We start from the raw sequence: 21,537 nt of genomic DNA, 5'->3' as shown, positions 1-21,537 counted from the left end.
GGTCTTATAAAATGGCCCTGTTCTCATTTCATCTCATCTGTGATATACCGGTTATTCTTCTATGCTCATTGGAGAATAATGCCCCATACACACGGTCGGATTTTCCAAAGGAAAATGTGTGATCGGATATCATGTTTTCGGAAAATGCGATCGTGTGTGGGCTCCATCTGATTTTTTCCGTCGGATTTTCCGACGCACAAAGTTTGAGAGCAGGATCTAAAATTTTCCCAACAACAAAATCCAATCGTTTAAATTCCGAGCGTGTGTAGACAGTTCCGACGGACAAAGTGCCACGCATTGCTCAGAATAGACTAAGATGAACACTATTGGCTACTGGCCTCTTTATAGTGCCTTTGTATGTTTTGTACATCACCGCGTTCTGAACGATCGGATTTTCCGACAACTTTGTGTGACCGTGTGTATGCAAGACAAGTTTGGTCCAACATCCGTCGGAAAAAAATCCATCAGATTTTGTTGTTGGAATGTCCGACCGTGTGTACAGGGCATTAGAGATCTCCATTTTATATTAGTCCCGACACCCCTTGCCGGTCCTTAGATGTGGTGACAGGATTGGTTTTAATTTTTCAGGGCCCCCCCCCCCCCCTTTATTTTCACCTAATGGTCCTGCCACCTAGGGTGACAACGCTCACTTACTGTATTCTATGAAGGAGATGCGTTGTCACCCCAGGCTGCTCCCAAGATAAGGTTTTTCAATTCCAATGTTTGTTTAAGTTTTCAAAGACATGTGAACATCAAAGGAATAGAGCAAAATTCCATAAACATATCATGATACAGTGAGCATTGCGGGAAGAGTATAAAGGTGTCTTCTAACTTGAGCCCCTGATACTGCTCGTCTCTTGACAAGCCACACCAAAATATGCAATAAAATAATCGTCATAAAAACAAAACAGATATATTATAGGTTTCCCCGTCGCAGTGAAGAGAACTCTTAAGGCGTCAGCATATGAAGACATTTTGGACAATTTCATTCTCCCAACTTTGTGGGAACAGTTAGGGGAGGGACACTTCCTGTTCCAACATGACTGCACACCAGTGCACAAAGCAAGGCCCATAAATACATGGATGAGCGAGTTTGTTGTGGAGGAACTTGACTGGCCTGCACAGAGTCCTGACCTCAACCCAATAGAAGAACACCTTTGGGAAGAATTAGAGTGGAGACTGCAAGCCAGGCCTTCTCGTTCAACATCAGTGCCTGACCTCACAAATGCTCTTCTGGAAGAATGGTCTAACATTCCCATAGACACACTCCTAAACCTTGTCGACAGCCTTCATAGAAGGGTTGAAGCTGTTATAGCTACAAAGGGTGGGCCAACTCAATTTTGAAAATGATTAGTTAAACCCACAAGCAGTAGCGACTGGTGATCTTTTTTTTTGGGGGGGGGGGGGGGGGAGGGGGCAAACAATCCAACCGCTGCCACCCCCCTCCCGGTTGGGTCAGAAACGGCACCCTGAGATGCCATTAAAGTTCATGTGCATGTAAAGGGAGATGTCCCAATACTTTTGGTAATATAGTATATTTATATTCATTCTGGGTGGAAGGGACAGAGGGAGTGATAACAGTCCGCCGGGGTAAGGGGGGCGCATATTTGCCTTGCCCCAGGCACTTGCAACCCATGCTACACCACTGCTTGTTATGTTAGCTTTGTGAATGAATCTTTCGTTTGTGAGACATCATGGCTCTGACAGCTATGGGGGTATAAAATCATATTTTTTTTCCTTCTTTTTAGTGCCCCCCACACATCTAACAGTTGGAGACAAGTGGAAGACTTCACAAAGTTGGGACCTCTCTGCTACTATGTTTGAATACATTTTCCTGCTCCTGTATAGCTGTACTGCCAACCTAATAGATATAACTCTTTTTGTAAGGTTAAATGTCGTGGTGTACAGTCAACAGGCCGAGGGGTAGGCAGAAGAGGGGGACACAAAAAAAGACAATCTGCAGCCTATGCAGAGAAATTGTACTCTGTGTACAGTTCCTTCTCTCCCATTACAAGGGAGAACCATGGCACAACCTACATGGAGTATGCATGTTCTCCCTATGCGGGTTTCCTCCCACACTCCAAAGACATGCTGGTAGGTTAATTGGCTCCTGTCTAAATTGGCCCTAATATGTGTATGTATGAATGAGAGTTAGGGACGTTAGATTGTAAGCTCCAGGAGTGTAGGGACTCGTGTGAATGCACAATATACGGTGGATATAAAAAGTCTACACACCCCCGTTAAAATATCAGGTTTCTGTGATGTAAAAAAAATGAGACAAAGATAAATCATTTCAGACATTTTTCCACCTTTAATGTGACCTATAAACTGTACAAATCAGTTGAACAAGAAACTGAAATCTTTTAGGTGGAGGGAAGTAAAAATTAAAAATAATATGGTTGCATAAGTGTGCACACCCATAAACTAATACTTTGTTGAAGCACCCTTTGATTACATTACAGCCCTCAGTCTTTTTGGGCATGAGTCTATCAGCATGGCACATCCCGACTTGGCAATATTTGCCCGCTCTTTGCTAAAACACTGTCAGGTTACGAGGGTATCTCCTGTGCCCAGCCCTCATCAGATCACCCCACAGATTTTCAATGAGATTCAGGTCTGGGCCCTGGCTGGCCCGTTCCAAAACTTTGGTGAAGCCATTCCTTTGTTGATTTGGATGTATGCTTTGGGTCATTGTGATGCTGAAAGATGAAGTTCCTCTTCAAGTGAAGCTTTCTAGCAGAAGCCTGAAGGTTTTGTACCAATAATGACTGGTATTTGGAACTGTTCACAATTCCCTCTACCTTGACTAAGGCTCTTGTTCCAGTTGAAGAAAAACAGCCCCAAAGCATGATGCTGCCACCACCATGCTTTGTAGTGGGTATGGTGTTCTTTTGGCGATTTTCAGTGTTTTTGCACCAAACATATTTGGAATTATGGCTAAAAAGTTAAATCTTGGTTTCATCAGACCCCAACACATTTTCCCACGTGCTTTTGGGAGACTTCAGATGTGTTTTTGCAAAATTTAGCTGGGCTTGGATGTTTTTCTAAGAAAAGGCTTTAGTCTTGCCACTCTACCCCATAGCCCAGACATATGAAGAACACGGGGGACATGTCAAATCGCTCAATGTGAACCAGGGCTATAGGTCACATTGGGTGGAAAAGGTTCTGAAATGATTTATCTTTGTCTCTTTTTTTTTTACATCACAGAAAAACCTGACACTTTTCATATCCACTGTATATGTCAAGTGCTGTATAAAAGATTATATATATATATATTGATAGATAGATAGATAGATAGATAGATAGATAGATAGATAGATAGATAGATAGATAGATAGATAGATAGATATGACGAATACAATGTAAATATCCTGATTATTGTACATTTCACTTTAAAGCGGGAGTCCGCGTTTTTTTTTTTTTTTTAAAGCCAGCAGCTACAAATACTGCAGCTGCTGACTTTTAAAATAGTGACACTTACCTGTCCAGCGCGCCCGCGATGTCGGCACCCGAAGCCGATCTCTAGATCGTCTCTAGGGTGCTGCCGCTGCCATCTTGGGTATGGGAATCAGGAAATGGAGCATTTCGGCTTCATTTCTCGGTTCCCTACTGCGCATGCGCGAGTCGCGCTGCGCAATAAGGACGGTCCCCGCTGCCTCTGGGATCTGTGTGTTTCCCAGCAGGCAGCGGGGCACTTGCGGAAAGGGGCGGGCACTTGCGGAAAGGGGCGTAATCTACGCCCCTTTCCGCAGAGAGCTATCCCGGAAGTGGGTGCAGATAACTGTACTGTACAGGTATCTGCACCCCCCCTCCCCCCTGAAAGGTGCCAATTGTGGCGCCGGAGGGGGGGAGGGTTCCGATGAGCGGAAGGTCCACTTTAGGGTGGACCTCCGCTTTAAGGCCCCTTTCACACTGGTGCCACTTTGAAATCTCTCTACTTCAGCGTCATTTCAAAGCTGCAGATCAGTGCGATTTGCACTACTGATTTCATTGCGACTTCATTTATCAGAAGTCTTTGCAAGTGGCAAATCGCTAAAATGTACTGCTTGAACATTTTACATAATCGCTGCGACATGAACGTTTCCATTGCTGGCAATGGGCTGAGACTTGGAACTGTCAAATCTCATGACAAGCCACACCGGTGTGAACAAGGGCCAAGTAGTTTAGCAGTTTTCCTCTACACAGGTCAACTCCGGCGTGACGCCATCACTGCAGAACACTCATTACTGACCCCACTCTCCTTTTCCTTCCCCCCCTTACCAGATTGGTTGTTGCTTCAGATGCGAGTACAGGTAGATCTTCTCCCCCTTCTTGTCATCGGGACTCTGCAGGGGAACTGAACATAAAGAATGACAGGTGAGAACACACAATGAACCCCGGAAAGACGACGCAACACACCCACACAAGGGACGACAACAGGACGGGACCCACTCACTGTCATTGGACGGCTGCTCTCTTGGAGAGTCTTCGGATTGGCTGGAAGAAAAGGGATTTTGTTTACTACCCTGGGTATTTAAAGTGAACCTGTCAAGTCAATATTTAAACATGCTGGAAAAAAAAAAAAAAAAAAAAAAAAAAAAAGGTGCCTGCAAGCATCAGCAGATGTCTTTTTGCCCAGTTCACAGCCAGGACCACACCAATGTTCTTGAGAACCTGAAATGCAAGCTTTCCACCTCATTTTAGTGGGCGTAACCCAATCACTAAAATCTCAGAGAAGCTTTAACGTGTTAAGGAGAAATAAAAATCTACTCATTTTGCATTCCCTTTCAACAACATTCTAATGACGTTTTTATTTCAAAACATTCACATTCAAACCTTTTTTTTTGTTTTTGTCACAAGCATTTGCACTAAATGCTTGTGACAAAAACAAAAAAAAAAAGGCCAAGTGTAGTACATAGCGGGCATTCCAGCCAACACAAAAATTGCCCTGGCTAGCCAGAAGGCTACATACAAAAGCGCAGTGCGAGATGAGCTAGAAGTGACGTGGTCCTTGAGCTAAGTGAAACGTCAATGGTGTGCCGTCCAAAAGTATTTTTTCCGGCACCCCTAGGATGCCATCACCACGGTGCACATAAAATGGGAGCTCCTTGGGAGGAAAGGGCTAGATAATGATGGGCATCCTCCAGTCAGGAAATGAGGCGGGCTCTGACTTGCTGCAGCTTCTAACGAACATTGTGAGAAGCTCACAGTGTGCGGTGAAATCAGAGTAAGCCATTTCATTCCAGAAGAAGAGCCGCTACAACTGTGCAAGACTGAGGGGGTAGGCCAGAGGTCAGATGACCAGGCCATTTTTTTGCAATACAGCACTACATTACTTTAACTGACAATTGTGCAGTCGTGCAACGCTGTATATAAATTAAATATAGGTTATCTCTTCTCCACAAATAGAGCTTTATTTTGGTGGTATTTGATCACCTCTACGGTTTTTATTTGTTGAGCTATAAACAAAAAAAGATGGACGACATTTTAGAATTTTTTTATTTATATTTTATAGCTTTCAGATATAAAACATACCAATTAAAAAAATAAATAAAATAAATCGAATTTCTGCATTAATTTAGGCCGTTTTGTAATTCTGGTAAAAAAAAAAAAAAAAAACATTGTTGACAGAGCTCTGTTCTGTGCCTCTCCTTGCTGATCAGTGGGTGCTGGAGAACATCCATTGACCGGCACCCAGTGATCGGCTTGTGTTGTGTCTAATCACTGCACAGACGTGGCACCAGCAGCACACGGACGCATCCGCCCGCCCTATCCATAAGTGGCGGATCACATACTAGGGTACATGATCCGGTGCAGGAGAGCCTCTCTGCTGCCAAGTCTTGCAGTTGGCAAACGGTTAAGAAGATTTCAACAGTTGTTTCCAATCTTTGAAAATCTGCAACTTTCATTAATATTTTTCCTGGTGATCCTGCCATGAAGGTCCATTTTCAGGGACTTCCAGTTATAGGGTGACAACACCCTTACCCCATCTCCAAAATATAAGTCCACCAATGGCCGTGCAGACACACAGCTCAGGCATGGCCCGCTGTTGTCACTTTCAGGAAGCTGGGCCGGAGCATCGCCTTGTAGAGGACGGTGGAGCAAGTGCATGTAGACAGGGAGTGGCTGCAGGAGATCCGCAGCACTAAAAAACGAGACCAAGGGATCAAAAAAGGCGAGAAGAATATTTATGAGGATGCATGGAAATTGCATATGATGCACACAAATGTCATCCAGTTATGGCATACATCTACTTTAACCCCTTCCTGCCAAGTCTCCAGTGTCCCTTTCAAAGTTCTGAATGCCCGGGGTGGATTGGTGATCATGTGACCACTGTCCGGTTGGCTACAGATCATTAGTTCGGACCGGGAACGGTCTTTGATGGTTCAGTCTCTGTGTTGGGAGTGCACACTAAGCACATATATGTGGCGTGTGGGCGCTAAAGCCCAACCTTTTACCGCCGCATGCGTTTTACTTGGGCGGCAACAGGCTGTGAAGGACTGCGGAGCTTTCATTGCACACAACATGCTGCTACAATGTTTCTAATGTATCCTTTTACTTCTGAGTAGCAAACCTGTAATCTGGTCAGTGTCCACACAGTACATATAACCCAATATAGGACTAGAAAAATGGAGATAAGCGCTGGGATTGGCAGTCCCAGCAGTAAATCCAGCTCCTGATTGGTTACTGTAGGTTATCGCGCTTTATTCACATCTGGAAATTTTGCATGCCTCTAGAAATATCCCTTACCCATTCTTTTTGGCGGGCGGTCCCTTAAGTTTGCTCTCCAGCCCTCCGAAAAAGCCCTTCATGTTCTCGGTGGTGACGGAGGTGGTCCTCAGCAGACGCTCCACGTTGTCCTTTTTCTCAGCCAGCCAGCTGTTGGCAGACTTGAAATAGGCGTCAATGCTGCCGGTGCTCACCGGCTTCTCCCGTGACTCTGTGGGCGACACGTGAGGCTTCCCTGCAGATTAAAAGGGGATCATTTAAAGCAAGCATTCTCAACCTGTGGCCCTCCAGCTGTTTCAGGACTACAAGTCCCATGAGGCATTGCAAGGCTGACAGTTACAAGCATGACTACCAAAGACAGAGGCATGATGGGACCTGTAGTTCAGCAACAGCTGGAGGACACCCATTAACAAAAGGCACCTACTGCAAGGGTTAATTGGAGGCCTGACTACCAACTTGGGGGGGGGGGGGGGGGGGGCAATGGATACAGCCGACTAGAACACTAGGAAAAGAAGGGACATAGATCACATGTAAAAGCAAATGACCAATACAGTGGAAATTGTACAAATAGCTAGAAACAGAATGGAAGTACAGACAGCAACTGTTCTGGGGAAAAAAGCAACAGCTGTATATACACATACGTGCAGTTTAAGAGGGTAGACAGAAAGTAAACATGGTCGTCTATGCAAATAACTAGGTGGATTCCAAAGAAAACACCAACTTAATCAATATACTGTAAAACCTTGGTTTGAGAGCGTTTTGCAAGACAAGCAACATTTAATACATTTCGACTTGATATACAAGTAGCGTCATATCACAACTGAGTATAAAAGAGAAGAGAGGCGCCTCTAAGTGCAGTAATATGGTTACATTTAATGAAGGTGCAACATTCAGCAACATATTGCTACACTTATAGGCGCCCTCTTCTCTTTTATACTCTGTAGCTCATGCTGGATTTTGCTTCAAATCCCCTTGTGGAGGCTGCAATTTGTGGATGGACATTTTATGGTTACAAATCACATTGCTATAATCTTTTTATATGGACTATAAACTAAAAGAACCGATGAATAAATGGTTGTGGAATGAATCATATGAGTTTCCATTATTTCTTATGGGGAAATTCACTTTGATATACAAGTGCTTTGGATTACAAGCATGTTTCTGGAATTATGCTCGCAATCCAAGGTTTTACTGTATAATGCAAAGGGGGTACAGCACAGCGAGTATACATACATTTATAGCCAGTAATATAGCAACTTCGGGCATCCATATAGTTTTTTTTTTTACAAAAAGGTTGGTCTTTATTAGTAAAAGAGCAAAGCAATTACAAGCAGTATATGAAATAGTATACAGCACAGATGCAAGGTATGACACATAACAGAGCGAAAAACCACAGATCCAGTCAGCAGATCAATACCAAAGTCATACCCCCAGATAAGGGACAATAGAAAGAAGATAAAACAAGATCGGTTACTCTGCAGAACCCACCCACGGTTGCCACACCCTTGTAAATTTTTGCGGGCAGCGGGCATCCATATAGTTACCTATACCTAATAAATGCTCAGGTCCTAAATACGTTTACATATACACATCACACAAGAGAAACTGGGGGGGGGGGGGGGGGTGTTGCCACTTGCTGCCTTTCCTATAGAAGATTATTGCTTGTAAAATAAAGATTCTCATCATATATTGCAATGCATGTTCAAGATTGCCAACTAAGTCAAAAGTGATACCCCCTCTGGCCAGTCCCTACCCCATCTTGCAGATTTGCCAACCTCTTATTTTCTAAAAATAGCTACTCTTATGAGTGTGGACATACAGTGCCAATATGGGGCAGACACAGCTGGAGCTAAAAACACCCCTATAAAGGGCAGGGATGCCCGAAGCTGCTATTATACTGGCTATAATGTATACTTACTGGGCTGTAACCCCTTTGCAGTTAATATATACTGCTCACATGAAAAAGGAACATCAGTCTCTAATTATGTCAAACAGCCACAATGCTCCTTGTAGCCTGAGATCATAGGACCTGGGCTGCCAAGACTTCAGGTCACATGATGGAGTCTGAGAACAGATTGTATCCTTCACAATATTGGATTGGATTATGCTGACAGGTCCTCTTTAACATTTGCACTAGGACAGTCACTACCGGGTAATGTAATACATACAATGGAGCCAATATGGTAAAAAAAAATTGATGCCTAAAGTAAGGCATAAAATGTGAAAAAAAAACAAAAAATAAATAAATATAAAAACACACTCGGCTCCAGATAATTTCCTTCTTACTCCCCCAAATCACGGAGGGGGCCCGTCCCTCATCTCTCCTGTCCAATAATCGTGAAAGTTATAATAAAACAAATTCCTGGTACATGGACAGTCCACCTAGGCTCCTCCGATGCATTTTGCTTAGTGTGAGCTTAATCAGGAATAGCTTTTGGTACGAGCGCCTGGGGGGGGGGGGGCAGGGGGGTGTTAAAAGGAGCAGCCACCAAGTCCCAGCTTTCTTTCAGCTGTTCACTCCATTCTCCTCAATTCCCCACACAACACAAAAAAAGAAAAAAGGCATGTGCAGATGACCACCTACCTCCAGCTGCTTAAATAGCAATTGAATGGCCGGGCACCCTCCATGCCAACTATTTGCATCTGGAGTGGGGGGAGGGGGTACCTGAGCACACAGGGTAGTGCGTACATCTATGAGGTCATGCGATGCCAGCTGGAATCGGTTGTGCAGTTCTGCAAACTCGCCCTGGGCGCTGAGCGAGCCTGTCCCGCCACTGTTTGTTACAATGCCTCCAGTGTTTTTTGTTCTTTTGACACTGTGGATGGGACATGTTCTACTATTATAGCTATAGGGTTTCTATTACTGAAGTGAGCGATTTTACAACTCTGTTGGCTAGCAGTAAAAACTGACGTGTACTTTTTGTTTTAAAAGTTTAGTGTTAGTGGGGGGAGGGGAGATATTTGTTTGGTACATTCTAGAACACATCGTAGAATATAGGATACAATATAATGGTTTTGATAAGGAATATACAAAAGTTGAAACGTAACATTTGGGAAAACTATCTCTGTATAAGTACTAGAGGAGACATTTAAGAAATTGTAACATGAAAGTGCTGGCCCTTCGGCCCCCCACTCCCAAACCTTGGCCTGGCTTTCGTAAAAAAAAAAATAAAAAAAAAAAAAAACAAACGCTAGTCCTGAGTGCTCCCTATGTGTAAACATTTCTTCTATCTGCCGGTGTTCTGCCGTATAGCGTCCAGCCATCAAATAGCGTCCGCCCGGTACTGCGCATGCGTTACGGTAGCAGTACGGAGCAGACAAAGCTTGGGAAAATCTCCGAAGCTGAACGGCGCCTGCACTGTGAGTGGAGGTGGTAGCCCCACCATTCAAGCGGACATAGGGTTGTGAATATTAGAGGGCCGCTCGCTGCGCTCGGCTATTTTTTATTCCTATTCTATGTCCACTTGGATAGTGGGGCTAGAACCTGGACTCACGGCGCAGGCACCGTTCATCCTCGGCAATTTTCGGAATCTGTGTTGCCGTGTACTGCGCATGCGCAGTACGCAGCAGATACTATCAGATGGAGGACGTTATATGACAAGACACCGGCTTTTCATTCTAGGAAGCAAAGTGCGTTAGAGCATGCATCAGGAATTCATTTGTTTACTATACCTACACAAATATTTAACAGGAGTGCCACTCTTTTCTGTATAAAGTAAGCCAAAAATAATTTGCAGAAAAGGGGTGGAGTCAAAGACTGTAGGATGAGCATGACTGGAGGATGGTGGACAGCTGTATCACATGGCAGGAAAGGACTATTGGCTGATGCTGGTGTTTGGATAATACAGGAGTTGCCATTGATCAACATCTCACCAATGTAGTAATACGTGAAGCACATGGTCATCAGGTTCTTGGCTGGACCAAAATCATCCATCTGGTGACACCTACAGGAAGAAAGAGAGGGGGGGAGTCAGGGGGGAGGGGAACATAGTTATCGCAACCGCGAGCCAATGTAGAATTGACACACTTACTCAAAGAGGACCACGGCGAAGGACTGCACCAGCCTGTAGAAGGTCTGCTCCGAGACGCACTTCGAATTGCAGCGCTGGGGAGGCGGAGAGAGCAGAAGCAGGTTTCAGGTCTAGAATAGCCAGAAACAGATAAGCAGCCCCCAACCACCAATCCTATAGAAGAACTCCAACTTCTAACCGAACGCAGAACATAACCGACACTGTACTGAGAGAAACACAAACACCTCTACATCTACAGTCACACACATGTGAAGAAATTCACAAAGTCAGAACCTGTGTGTTGATTAGAGATGTAAAATTTCTGGAAATTTTGAAGTTCGGAAAAAAAATTAACATTTTTTTTTGGGGGGGGGGGGGGGGGGGGAGGGGGAAGGGGAATGAAATTTTCGGAAAAAAAAAATGCTACATTAGCACTTTGTCTTTTTAAGATTGAAAGATATTCTGTTACTTTAGGAACATAAAATATGACTATGGACAATTTTACTTGGCATAAAATTATCACAACTAGCATATGAAAAATATAGTGTAGCCAAACAATTATCACAAACAGAATTTACTTTTTTTAAATATTTATTTTGTAACAAAGGGATCAACAATCTCCTGAACTGCTTACTAGTTTATATGTTACAACCAAAAAGCCTCCACAAAACAATTTTCAAAACCAAAAGTAGGGCTGGGGAAAAAAAAAAAAAAAAGAAGATTTAAATTTTGAATCGAGTTGAGAGGTCAAATCGATTCAAAATTTCAGCAAATCGATTTTCTTAGATTTTTTTTTTTTGCGCGGGTCCTGAGGAGCTACGGGCAGGAGTTTGTAGGCGAGGCCACGGCTGACTAGGCCGAAGCCTAGCCTAATAACTCCTGCCTGCAGCTCCTCAGGACCGGCGCGGTATCCATCAAAAAAAAAAAAAAAAAAAAACTGGATTCCAATTGCCTTAATTAAGTATATACTTTCAGGTCCTTTTTGTTGTTCTGTATTTTCTTCCAATGCTTTTGAGGCCTAGTGAAGAGGACAGAACAAACCAAACACACCCACTAACATGCAAAAGAAAAACTGACACCTTTTTCTTGTTACAATAGCAGCACAGCACTTCCTAAAAGAAGAAATTAATACCGTTCTTGCATTGGAGGGTTCAGTTTGTTACCTAGGACTTGCTTGTCCTCACTCAGTTCACAGAAATTAGTATAATCTGATATCATACATTTTTTTTTAGAAATTATTTGGAAAATATTTGAACAACCTGCCTTAAAATATTTTATTCATCATGTTAAAATAAAATATTCCAATTTTTTTTTTTTCAGTTTTTGGGAAAAAAACAGCTAGGATCTCAGTCCAGAAAGCAGAAGGTGATCCTGGATGATGCCTGAAATAAAATGGTGCCATTCTTCTGGAGAGAAATGTAGGCGGGACTTACAAGACAGCCTCACATTGATGCTACATATACAATAAACCGTTACCTGAGCGCTGACAAAGCGAGCAAACCATTCTCTTCCCTTCCCATTCTCGGAGCTGCAGAGCTCGCCAAATCGCGCCTTCTCCTCCTGGTCCATGTCCTCCCTGGAAGGAGAGTTAAAAAAAAGAAAAGCTTAGTTCACCGAGGTGGCTGTAAGCTGTACTGTGTGTCAGCTGTAGATGGAGTCCGGCCACAACAACCAGTACAAGGTAAAAAGTGGTCAGGGCCGCTCCTCATATGCAAATCAACCACCATCCACTTTGTGCCCCCCTTCAGCTACACCTTATAATGGGAGGAGTACAGGAGCAGAAGCAACTAATGAGCATCTCCTTCCATCTTTCTGATTGGCTGCTGAAAGTTTCTTCCATGTGCTGAACCACTGTTGATTAACAGTTTCACATCCTGTGGGGTACCGGCATTCATGCCGGTACATACTGTAATTCAGCAGGCATTCATGCCATCACACACTGTAGCTCAGCCTACCTCCTAATGTTCACTATCTGCCCTATTGTAATAGACACTATATGGACAATAGTATTGGGGCACCTGCCTTTACGCACAAACGCAAGTTCCTCCACCTCAAACTCACTCATCCATGTCTTTAAGAACCTTTGTGCATTGGTCCAAATCATTTGGTGGAGGGGGGGGGGGGGTTATGGCATGGGGTTCTTTCAGGGGTTGGGCCCCTTAGTTCCAATGAAGGAAATACTTAAGGCATCAATATACCAAGACATTTTGGACAATTTCATGCTCTCAACTTTGTGGGAACAGTTTGGGGATGGCCCTTTTCCTGTTCCAACAGGACCGAGCACCAGTGCACAAAGCAAGGTCCATAAAGACATGGATGAGCAAATTCGGGGTGGAGGAACTTGACTGGCCTGCACAGAGGCCTAACCTCAGACAGACAGACAGAACACCATTTGATGAATTAGAGTGGAGACTGAGTCAGGCATTCTCCTCGTCCAACATGAGTGCCTGACCTCACAAATGCACTTCAGGAAAAATGGTCAAACATTTCCATAGACACTCCCAAACCTTGTGGACGGCCTTCCCAGAAGAGTTGAAGCTGTTATAGCTGCAAAGGGTGGGCCAACTCAATATTGAACCCTACAGGTGAAAACTAGGATGCCATTAAAATTCATGTGCACGTAAAGGCAGGTGTCCCAATACTTTTGGTAATGTATATAATAGTGGGGAAAATATTTATTTGATCCCCTGCAGAATTTGTAAGCTTTTCCACTTGCAAAGAAATTAAGGGTCTATAATTTTTTTTTATCATAGATGTATTTTAAATGAGACAGAATATCAACCGAAAATCCATAAAAAAAAAAAAAAACACATTATAATTTACAGAGATCCCCAAGCAAAACATAACTTAGTAGTTGGTGGTGAAACCCTTGTTGGCGAGCACAGAGGTCAGACGTTTCTTGTAGTTGGTTACCAGGTTTTAAACACATCACAGGAGGGATTTTGGTTCACTCTTCTTTACAGATCTTTTTTAAATTCTTAAGGTTTCTTGGCTGTCACTTGGCAACTCGAAGTTTCAGCTCCCTCCATAAATTTTCTATAGGATTAAGGTCTGGAGACTGGCTAGGCCACTCCATGACCTTAATGTCCTTCTTCTTGAGCCACTCCTTTGTTGCCTTGGCCATATGTTTTGGGTCATCGTCATGCTGGAAGACCAATCCATGACCCATCTTCAGTGTTCTGGCTGAGGGAAGAATCCAGGATTTTACAATATATGGCCCCATCCATTGCCCTCTCGATGCGGCAAAGTCAGTAGAAAAACAGCCCCAAACCATAATGTTTCCATCTCCGTGCTTGACTGTAGGGATGGTGTTCTTAGGGTCATAGCCAGCATTTTGTCATCCTATAAAACACAATTTTGGTCTCATGTGACCACAGCACTTTCTCCCAATCCTTCTCTGAATCATTTAGATGTTCATTGGCAAACTTCAGACAGGCCTGTACATGCGCCTTCTTGAGGAGGGGGACCTTCCGGGTGCTGCAGGATTTCAATCCATGGCGGCGTATTGTGTTACCGATGGTTTGTTTGGTGGCTGTGGTCCCAACTGCCTTGAGATCATTCACAAGCTCCTCCCGTGTAGTTCTGGGTTAATACCTCACTTTTCTCATGATCATCCTCACCCCATGAGGCGGAATCTTGCATGAAGCTCCAGACCGAGGGAGATTGGTAATTACTTTGTATTTCTTCCGTTTGTGAAGAATTTCTCTAACAGTTGTTTCCTTCTCACCAAGCTTGTTGATGGTCTTGTGGCCCATTCTAGCCATGTTCAGGTCTACAATCTTGTCCCTGACTTCCTTTGATGGCTCTTTGGTCTCGTCCATGATGGTGAGGTTTGGAAGAGATTTTGTGGACAGGTGGTTGTAAACCCTTACAACAAACTTTGACCTACAGGTAAGCCAAGATAAGGCTTACCTGTAGGTCCAAGAAATATCTCCTAAACCTACACGGTTTAGGAGATATTTGCCCGAACACAGGCAAGACCCGAAGACAGCGCGCAGGCGCACTGAGCGCGGCATCGCCCATGACGAAGATGCTACGCGTGTCGGCTCCCGTGCGCCACCCACCAAGAAGATGGATGCGCCGGACTAAAGGGAACAGCGGTGACTTCGCTGGCTCCTGTGTCAGGTAAGTGACACATAATGGACTACTATGCGATGCATAGTAGTCCATTATGCTTTGCAGGGAATGAAAGAGGAAGTAAACCCATCAGGGTTTACTTCCTCTTTAAGAGCACTCCCTTTTGAGAGTGCTCCTAATCTCAGCTCATTGCCTGTATAGAAGACACCTGGGAGTCAGAAATCTTGATGATTTATAGGGGATTTATAGGGGTTGTCGTTAGGAGGACCTTCCTAAATTGAAAGGACTAATCTGTGTACCACATGAGCACATACTATAGCCAGTCTGTGGGAGCCAGAATTATTGTTGGTTGGTAGGGAATCAAATACTTATTTTACTCACTGAACTGCAACGCCATTTATAACATTTGTATCGTGTGTTATATTTCTGGTTGATCTTCGGTCTCCATCATTCAAAATACACCTATGATAAAAATGATAAACCCTTCATTTCTTTGTAGGTGGACAAACTTACAAAATCTGCAGAGGATCAAACAATTATTTGCCCCACTGTATATTTTTGGAACATCTCATACTGAGTGATGGCGGTGGTAGTGTCAAGGCTGCAGAAAACAACAGGTAGATCCCCAATAGTTTATTCACTTTGTCTCCTTACATTTTCATTTGCTAAATGACAACAAGCAGTGAGGAAATATGGAGGCCATCATGGCTGACCTCTCCTAAAAATACTCTAGCTGGAAAGCCAATAACTTCAGTGCTTTCCCAATCACTGACAGAAGACAAATTGGCAAATTAGGAGATCCAAGTCCATTCATGATTTCCTGATTGTGACAACAGTGGACCATGTCTGTGTTGAAGCTTGTAGACTTCTTTGGAAGCCCGTGGAACAGGGTGACAACATAGGAACACATCTGGGGAAAAAGACAGAGCGTTGTCACCCCACAACCGGAAGTGCCTGAACAAGGTCCTTCATGGCAGGATCACCAGGGATTTTTTTTTAATCACTTGCCTACTGGCCACATTCACCTGCTTCCTTCCCAGGCCAGTTTTCATCTTTCAGCGCTGTCACACCTTGAATGACAATTGTGTGCTCATTCAACACTGTACCCAAATTAAATTTATATTTTTGAGACAGATAAAGCTTAGTTTTGGTAGTATTTATTCGCTACTGGGTTTATTTTTTGCTAAATTTTTGCTTTTGTGTGATGGGCACAGATTGGCAGCACTTGTGGGCACTGTTGGGGCTGCACTGATCATCAGGACACCGATGATCAGTGTAGGTGTCTCATGCCAGTTATTGGCTCTCCTCTCCACATGCACTCTCAGCATGAGGAGAGGACTGCCATAACTGGCAAATCTCGTTTACACTGTGACTGGCTCTTTACCCCGATCTAGTTATTTATCCTAATGCATAGAATGCATCAAGATAAAAAAAAAAAAAAAAAAACTTCTGACTTTACAACCCCTTTAACATGTTCTATGTGATTTTAGGGATTTGAAATAGAGACCATCCCAGCTAGTACCTGTTAGTGCCAGATAGCCCGCCACCACAGTCCAACTATAAGTCGTTGATCACTGCCATTACAGTATAGCATCTATAGTTGCATAAATTCCAGACGCAATGCTTGGACTTGAGTCTTTTTTCAACCTCACCTACAATGTAAAATTTATATATATATATATATATATATATATATATATATATATATATATATATATATATATATATATATATATATATATATATATACACATATACATATACATATACACACACATACATACACATACACACACACACACACTTTCATACAAACCAATATACACTTTTTTTTGTTTTATTTTTTACCAAAGACAAGAACAGTGAGGGAAAAGGGCATTTGATCCCCTGCCGATTTTGTACGTCTGCTTACTGACAAAGCAATTATCAGTCTATCATTTTAATGGTCAGTTTATTTTAACAGTGAGACAGAATAACTACAAAAATATCCAGATAAACATTTCAAAAAAGTGGATTTACATTTTAATGAGTGAAATAAGTATTTGATCCCCTATAAATCGTCAAGATTTCTGACTCCCAGGTGTCTTCTATACAGGCAATGAGCTGAGATTAGGAGCACTCTCAAAAGGGAGTGCCCTTAATCTCAGCTTGTTACATGTATACAAGATTTCTGTCCACAGAAACAATCAGATTCCAATCTCTCCACCATGGAGAAGACCAAAGAGCTGCCAAGGATATCGGGGATAAGATTGTGGACCTGCACAAGGATGGAATGGGCTACAAGATCATTGCCAACCAGCTTGGTGAGAGGGTGACAACAGTTGGTGCGATTATTCGCAAATGCAAGAAAAAACAAATAACTGTCCATTTCCCTCAGTCTGGGGCTCCATGCAAGATCTCACCTCGTGGTGTTTCAAAGATCATGAGAACGGTGAGGAATCAGCCCAGAACTACACGGGAGAATCTTGTTAATGATCTCAAGTCAGCTGGCACCATAGTCACCAAGAAAACAATTGGTAACACACAACGCCATGAAGGACTGAAATCCTGCAGCGCCCGCAAGGTCCCCCTGCTCAAGAAACCACATGTACAGCCCGCCTGAAGTTTCCTAATGAACATCTGAAAGATTCAGAGGAGAATCGGGTTAAAGTGTTGTGATCAGACGAGACCAAAATCAAGCACTTTGGCATCAACGCATTTGTTTGGAGGAGGAATGCTGCCTATGACTCCAAAAACACCATCCCCATCACCAAACATGGAGGTGGAGACATTATGCTTTGGGGGTGTTTTTCTGCTAAGGGGACAGGACAACTTCACTGCATCAAAGGGACAATGGATGGGGCCATGTACCATCAAATCTTGGGTGAGAACCTCCTTCCCTCAGCCAGGGCATTGAAAATGGGTCGTGGATGGGTATTCCAGCATGACAATGACCCAAAACACACAACCAAGGCAACAAAGGAGAGGCTCAAGAAGAACCTGGAGTGGCCTAGCCAGTCTCCAGACATTAATCCCATAAAAAATAAGTAGAAGGAGCTGAAGGTTTGCGTTACCAAACTTCAGCTTCGAAAACCTTAATGACTGAGAGGATCTGCAAAGAGGAGTGGGAATAAATCCCTCCTGAGATGTGTGCAAACCTGGTGGCCAACTACAAGAAACGTCCGACCTCTGTGATTGCCAACAAGGGTTTTGCCACCAAGTACTAAGTCATGTTTTGTGAAGGGGACAAATAATTATTTCACTCATTAAAATGCAAATCAATTTAGAACATTTTTTTTTTAATGTGTTTTTCTGTCTCTCACTGTTAAAATAAACCTACTATTAAAATTATAGACTGATCATTTCCTTGTCAGTGTGCAAACTTTTTCCCCTCACTGTAGCAGAATACATTTGGGCCTAAATCATTGAAGAAATTTGATTTAGTGCCGGTTCACACAGGAGCGGCTTGTCAGGCGACTTAGCCGCCTAACAAGTGGCGTTCCGTTCTGTACTATGGAACCGTTCTAATAGGAGCGACTCAAGTCACTCCGACTTAGAAAAAGGTTCCTGTACTATTTTTGGGGCGACTTCAGGCGACTTGCATTGACTTCTATACAGAAGTCATTTTGCAAGTCACTGCTGAAGTTGTGTGCAGGTCACGTCTGAGTCGCGCTGCAAGTCGTGTCGCCCCTGTGTGCACAGGCACTTAGTGGATATGTTTTATAACAAAGTAGAAAATAATAGGGTTTTTTTGTCAATATTTTCTGTCTTTTTTTGTTTATATAATAAATAAAAAACCCAGTTGTGATCAAATAACATCAAAAGAAAGCTCTATTGGTGTGAAAAAAAAAAATGATAAAAATTTCAGTTGCATGACTGCGCAATTTGTAGAGCCGTGCCGAATAGCCAAAATGGCCTAGTCATAAGGGGAGAAAAAAATAAATAAAAATCCTAAGGGGTAAAACCTTCCGGAGGACAAGTGGTTAAATATTGTCATTTCATATGCAGACTGCACTATTGACTGATTTTTTTTCCAGCAGTCAGTTACATTATATACAGATAACTTTAATGGAGGATCCTCCACATCATTGGAAGTGGCATACTGGAAGTGTTCCAATGACAACGTGACGATTCCCCGCACTGGTGATACAATGTAACAACTGTGGGATTCCTGTGCAGCAAATCAGAATTCGGCCTTTAATAACCTACCTTGTTTTGCATCCACCTTACAGAAATAATTACAGGCCAATTAATCCATATGCCGCATCGTCTCCGATTTATCAATAATTCAGCGTTTTGCTGAGTGAGCCCCCCCCAGCCTTGGCCCGAGCCGCGGCAACATGGCCGGATTCTCATCCTGCCGTCCCGATATTCCCTCTTCCCCCCGGAGCGCCATTCTGCTTGGTTTGAAGTCGTTAGATGCGCATGAACGGACGCGGAGTTCAAAACACAAGAGTTGGCATATTTCGCAGAGCCAGGGTCATCCTCTGTCATCTGCGTCCTTATTTCCCCGCTGCGCATATGTCTACCGAGGAGGAGCGCGCTACGGGCTCAGCGATTACTTACTGGAGGTTATTGGAGAATTTGCTGGAAAGTCATGTCTGACTTTTACTGATCTGATCTTTTTTTTTTTCTATACATATAAATAATCGTGTCACCAAGTCCTATCGTTTATTAGGCCACCTTTCTCCTTATACTTTATATGGAAGAATTGCACATCACTATATTTTTTTTAAAAATGCATAGCTATACGTAATGCATTTACATTTATTCTGTGCAACTGGGGCAAATTAAGTGTTTTCAAGTTATATTCTTTACAGCTCAAATATTATTTAAAGCGGAGGTCCACCCTAAAGTGGAACTTCGGCTCATCGAAACCCTCCCCCCCCTCTGGTGCCACAACTGGCACCTTTCAAGGGGGAGGGGGGTGCGGATACCTGTATAATCCAGGTATCTGCACCCACTTCCGGGAATAGCTAGCCGCAGATGTGCGACTCGCACATACCCAGTGGGGAATCGGGTAGTGAAGCCGCAGCGCCTCCCCTTCCTGATTCCCTGACCGAGGATGGCGGTGGGGGCAGCCAAAAGACGAGCGATTGCTCGTCATCTGCTGCCGACATGACGGGCACCCTGGATAGGTGAGTGTTCATTTATTAAAAGTCAGCAGCTGCAGTATTTGTAGCTGCTGACTTTTAATAATTTTTTTAAGGTGGAGCTCTGCTTTAAAAAACAGTGTGAATGAGAAAAAATACTGCATTATGGCCACTAGATGGTGCAAAGTATAATAGGAAGTATGTATGCTCCTCAGCTCTATCTAGTGGCTGTAATACGTTATTTTCCACGTTCACACACTTTTTTTTCCCCCCTCAACTCAACTTTCGATATGCACAGAACATAGCCTGAGAACATTTGATGTGGCAACTTTCACACAGGCCTGACTGATTGGTGAAAATGCATTCCTTACATGCCTGAGATTTTATCAGCTGCTGGCTACAAGACAGGGAATATACAAAACTTCAAAAGTAAAAAGGCAATTTGATACAGCTAATTACATTACAAATACCCTTCAGCAGGGCTTTTATTCAGGGGGAGCGCAGTTTCGGCACTTCCAGCACTGAAACTATGTAATGGCAAGAAATGCGGGGTGTGCTTTAAGTCACAATGGAGATATTTGCGTGCACACCATGGAGCAACAAGACAGCATCCAAACTGATTTTTATTGCATGATCACATCACAGAGCAGTGCAACGTTTCAGAGACACGCAGGGCCCCTTCGTCAGACTGGTGATGTGTGCTGGAAGGTCTATTAATGCTGGCTGCTGGGGGATCTATTGTCACTGGTGGGGGATCTGTTGTTGTGTGAGGGTCTCATGTTACTGGTAGGGATCTACTGTTCACAAAGGGGTCTATTGATGCTGGCTGCTGGGAGATCTGTTGTTGCTGCTGAGGGATCTAATTTTGTAGTGGTGGATCTTTTTTTGCAGGGGGTGGGATTTTGTTGTGGGTGGTCCATTGTTGGTGTGTGTGTGTGTGTGTGTGTGTGTGCGTGTGGGGGGAGGGGGGGTCTATTGTTGTGTGAGGGAACTATTCTTACTGAGGGGGTCTATTGTTGCTGGGGTGAGGTCCGCTGTTGTGTGAGGGATCTATTGTTGCTGGCTTCAGGGAATCTATTTTATTGCTTTTCTTGTTAATAGACAAGAACAAATCCCACACAAATTATAAATTATACTTGGGGTAGTACTGGGAGGTGGGGGGGGGTGAACCAAGGGACGGTGACCAGAGGAGGGGGTGGAGAGAAGGGGAGAAACAAGGGAGGGGGGGGGGGTTCCTGCACCTATTGTCTGAGAAAAAACCCCCGCCCTTCAGGAAAATTAAGTAATAGCAGCTCAAAATATGTGCTCACTAAAAATACCCAATGGCTTCCCGTTTGTCTCAGCAAATAGAACTGTATTGCTCATATGACATTAGTAGATATCAATACAATCAAGAAAAACTCAGTAGAAATAACTTATGGTGATCCTGCCATGAAGGGCTTTGTTGAGGCATGTCCTGTTATAGGATTAAAAAAAACACTCTGCCCCGTCCCCCAATTTTTCTCCTGCGTTGTCATCCTGTAATATGCCTCCCAGTGTCAAGTGGCTGTAACACCACATGTTGCCCATTGTCACACTCTAGAAACAAGGATGTGGGTGGGTTCATGTAAACAGGAAGTGGTTGAATTAGGCTGGAGGAGATCAGCAGCACAGAGATGGAGAAAAGGGGA

General features: G+C 43.5%; 1 protein-coding gene across 1 annotated transcript in view; it reads right to left on the bottom strand.

Annotated features, from left to right (window-relative positions):
* The window catches only part of KIAA0513 (KIAA0513 ortholog), a gene marked incomplete in the record, with an annotated part of 64,783 nt that overhangs the window by 33,349 nt on the left and 9,897 nt on the right, over positions 1-21,537 (bottom strand). Inside the window, 6 exon segments of the mRNA XM_077453348.1 lie at positions 4,261-4,336; positions 4,436-4,476; positions 6,730-6,943; positions 10,582-10,652; positions 10,740-10,813; positions 12,195-12,294. Of these exon segments, the coding sequence (XP_077309474.1) occupies positions 4,261-4,336; positions 4,436-4,476; positions 6,730-6,943; positions 10,582-10,652; positions 10,740-10,813; positions 12,195-12,294 (576 nt within the window).

Source organism: Lithobates pipiens, unplaced genomic scaffold, assembly GCF_037356315.1.
Source record: "Lithobates pipiens isolate NorthernLeopardFrog02 unplaced genomic scaffold, aLitPip1_a1.2 Scaffold_10, whole genome shotgun sequence".
Taxonomy (NCBI): domain Eukaryota; kingdom Metazoa; phylum Chordata; class Amphibia; order Anura; family Ranidae; genus Lithobates; species Lithobates pipiens.
This window is presented reverse-complemented; position numbering and strand designations above follow the sequence as displayed.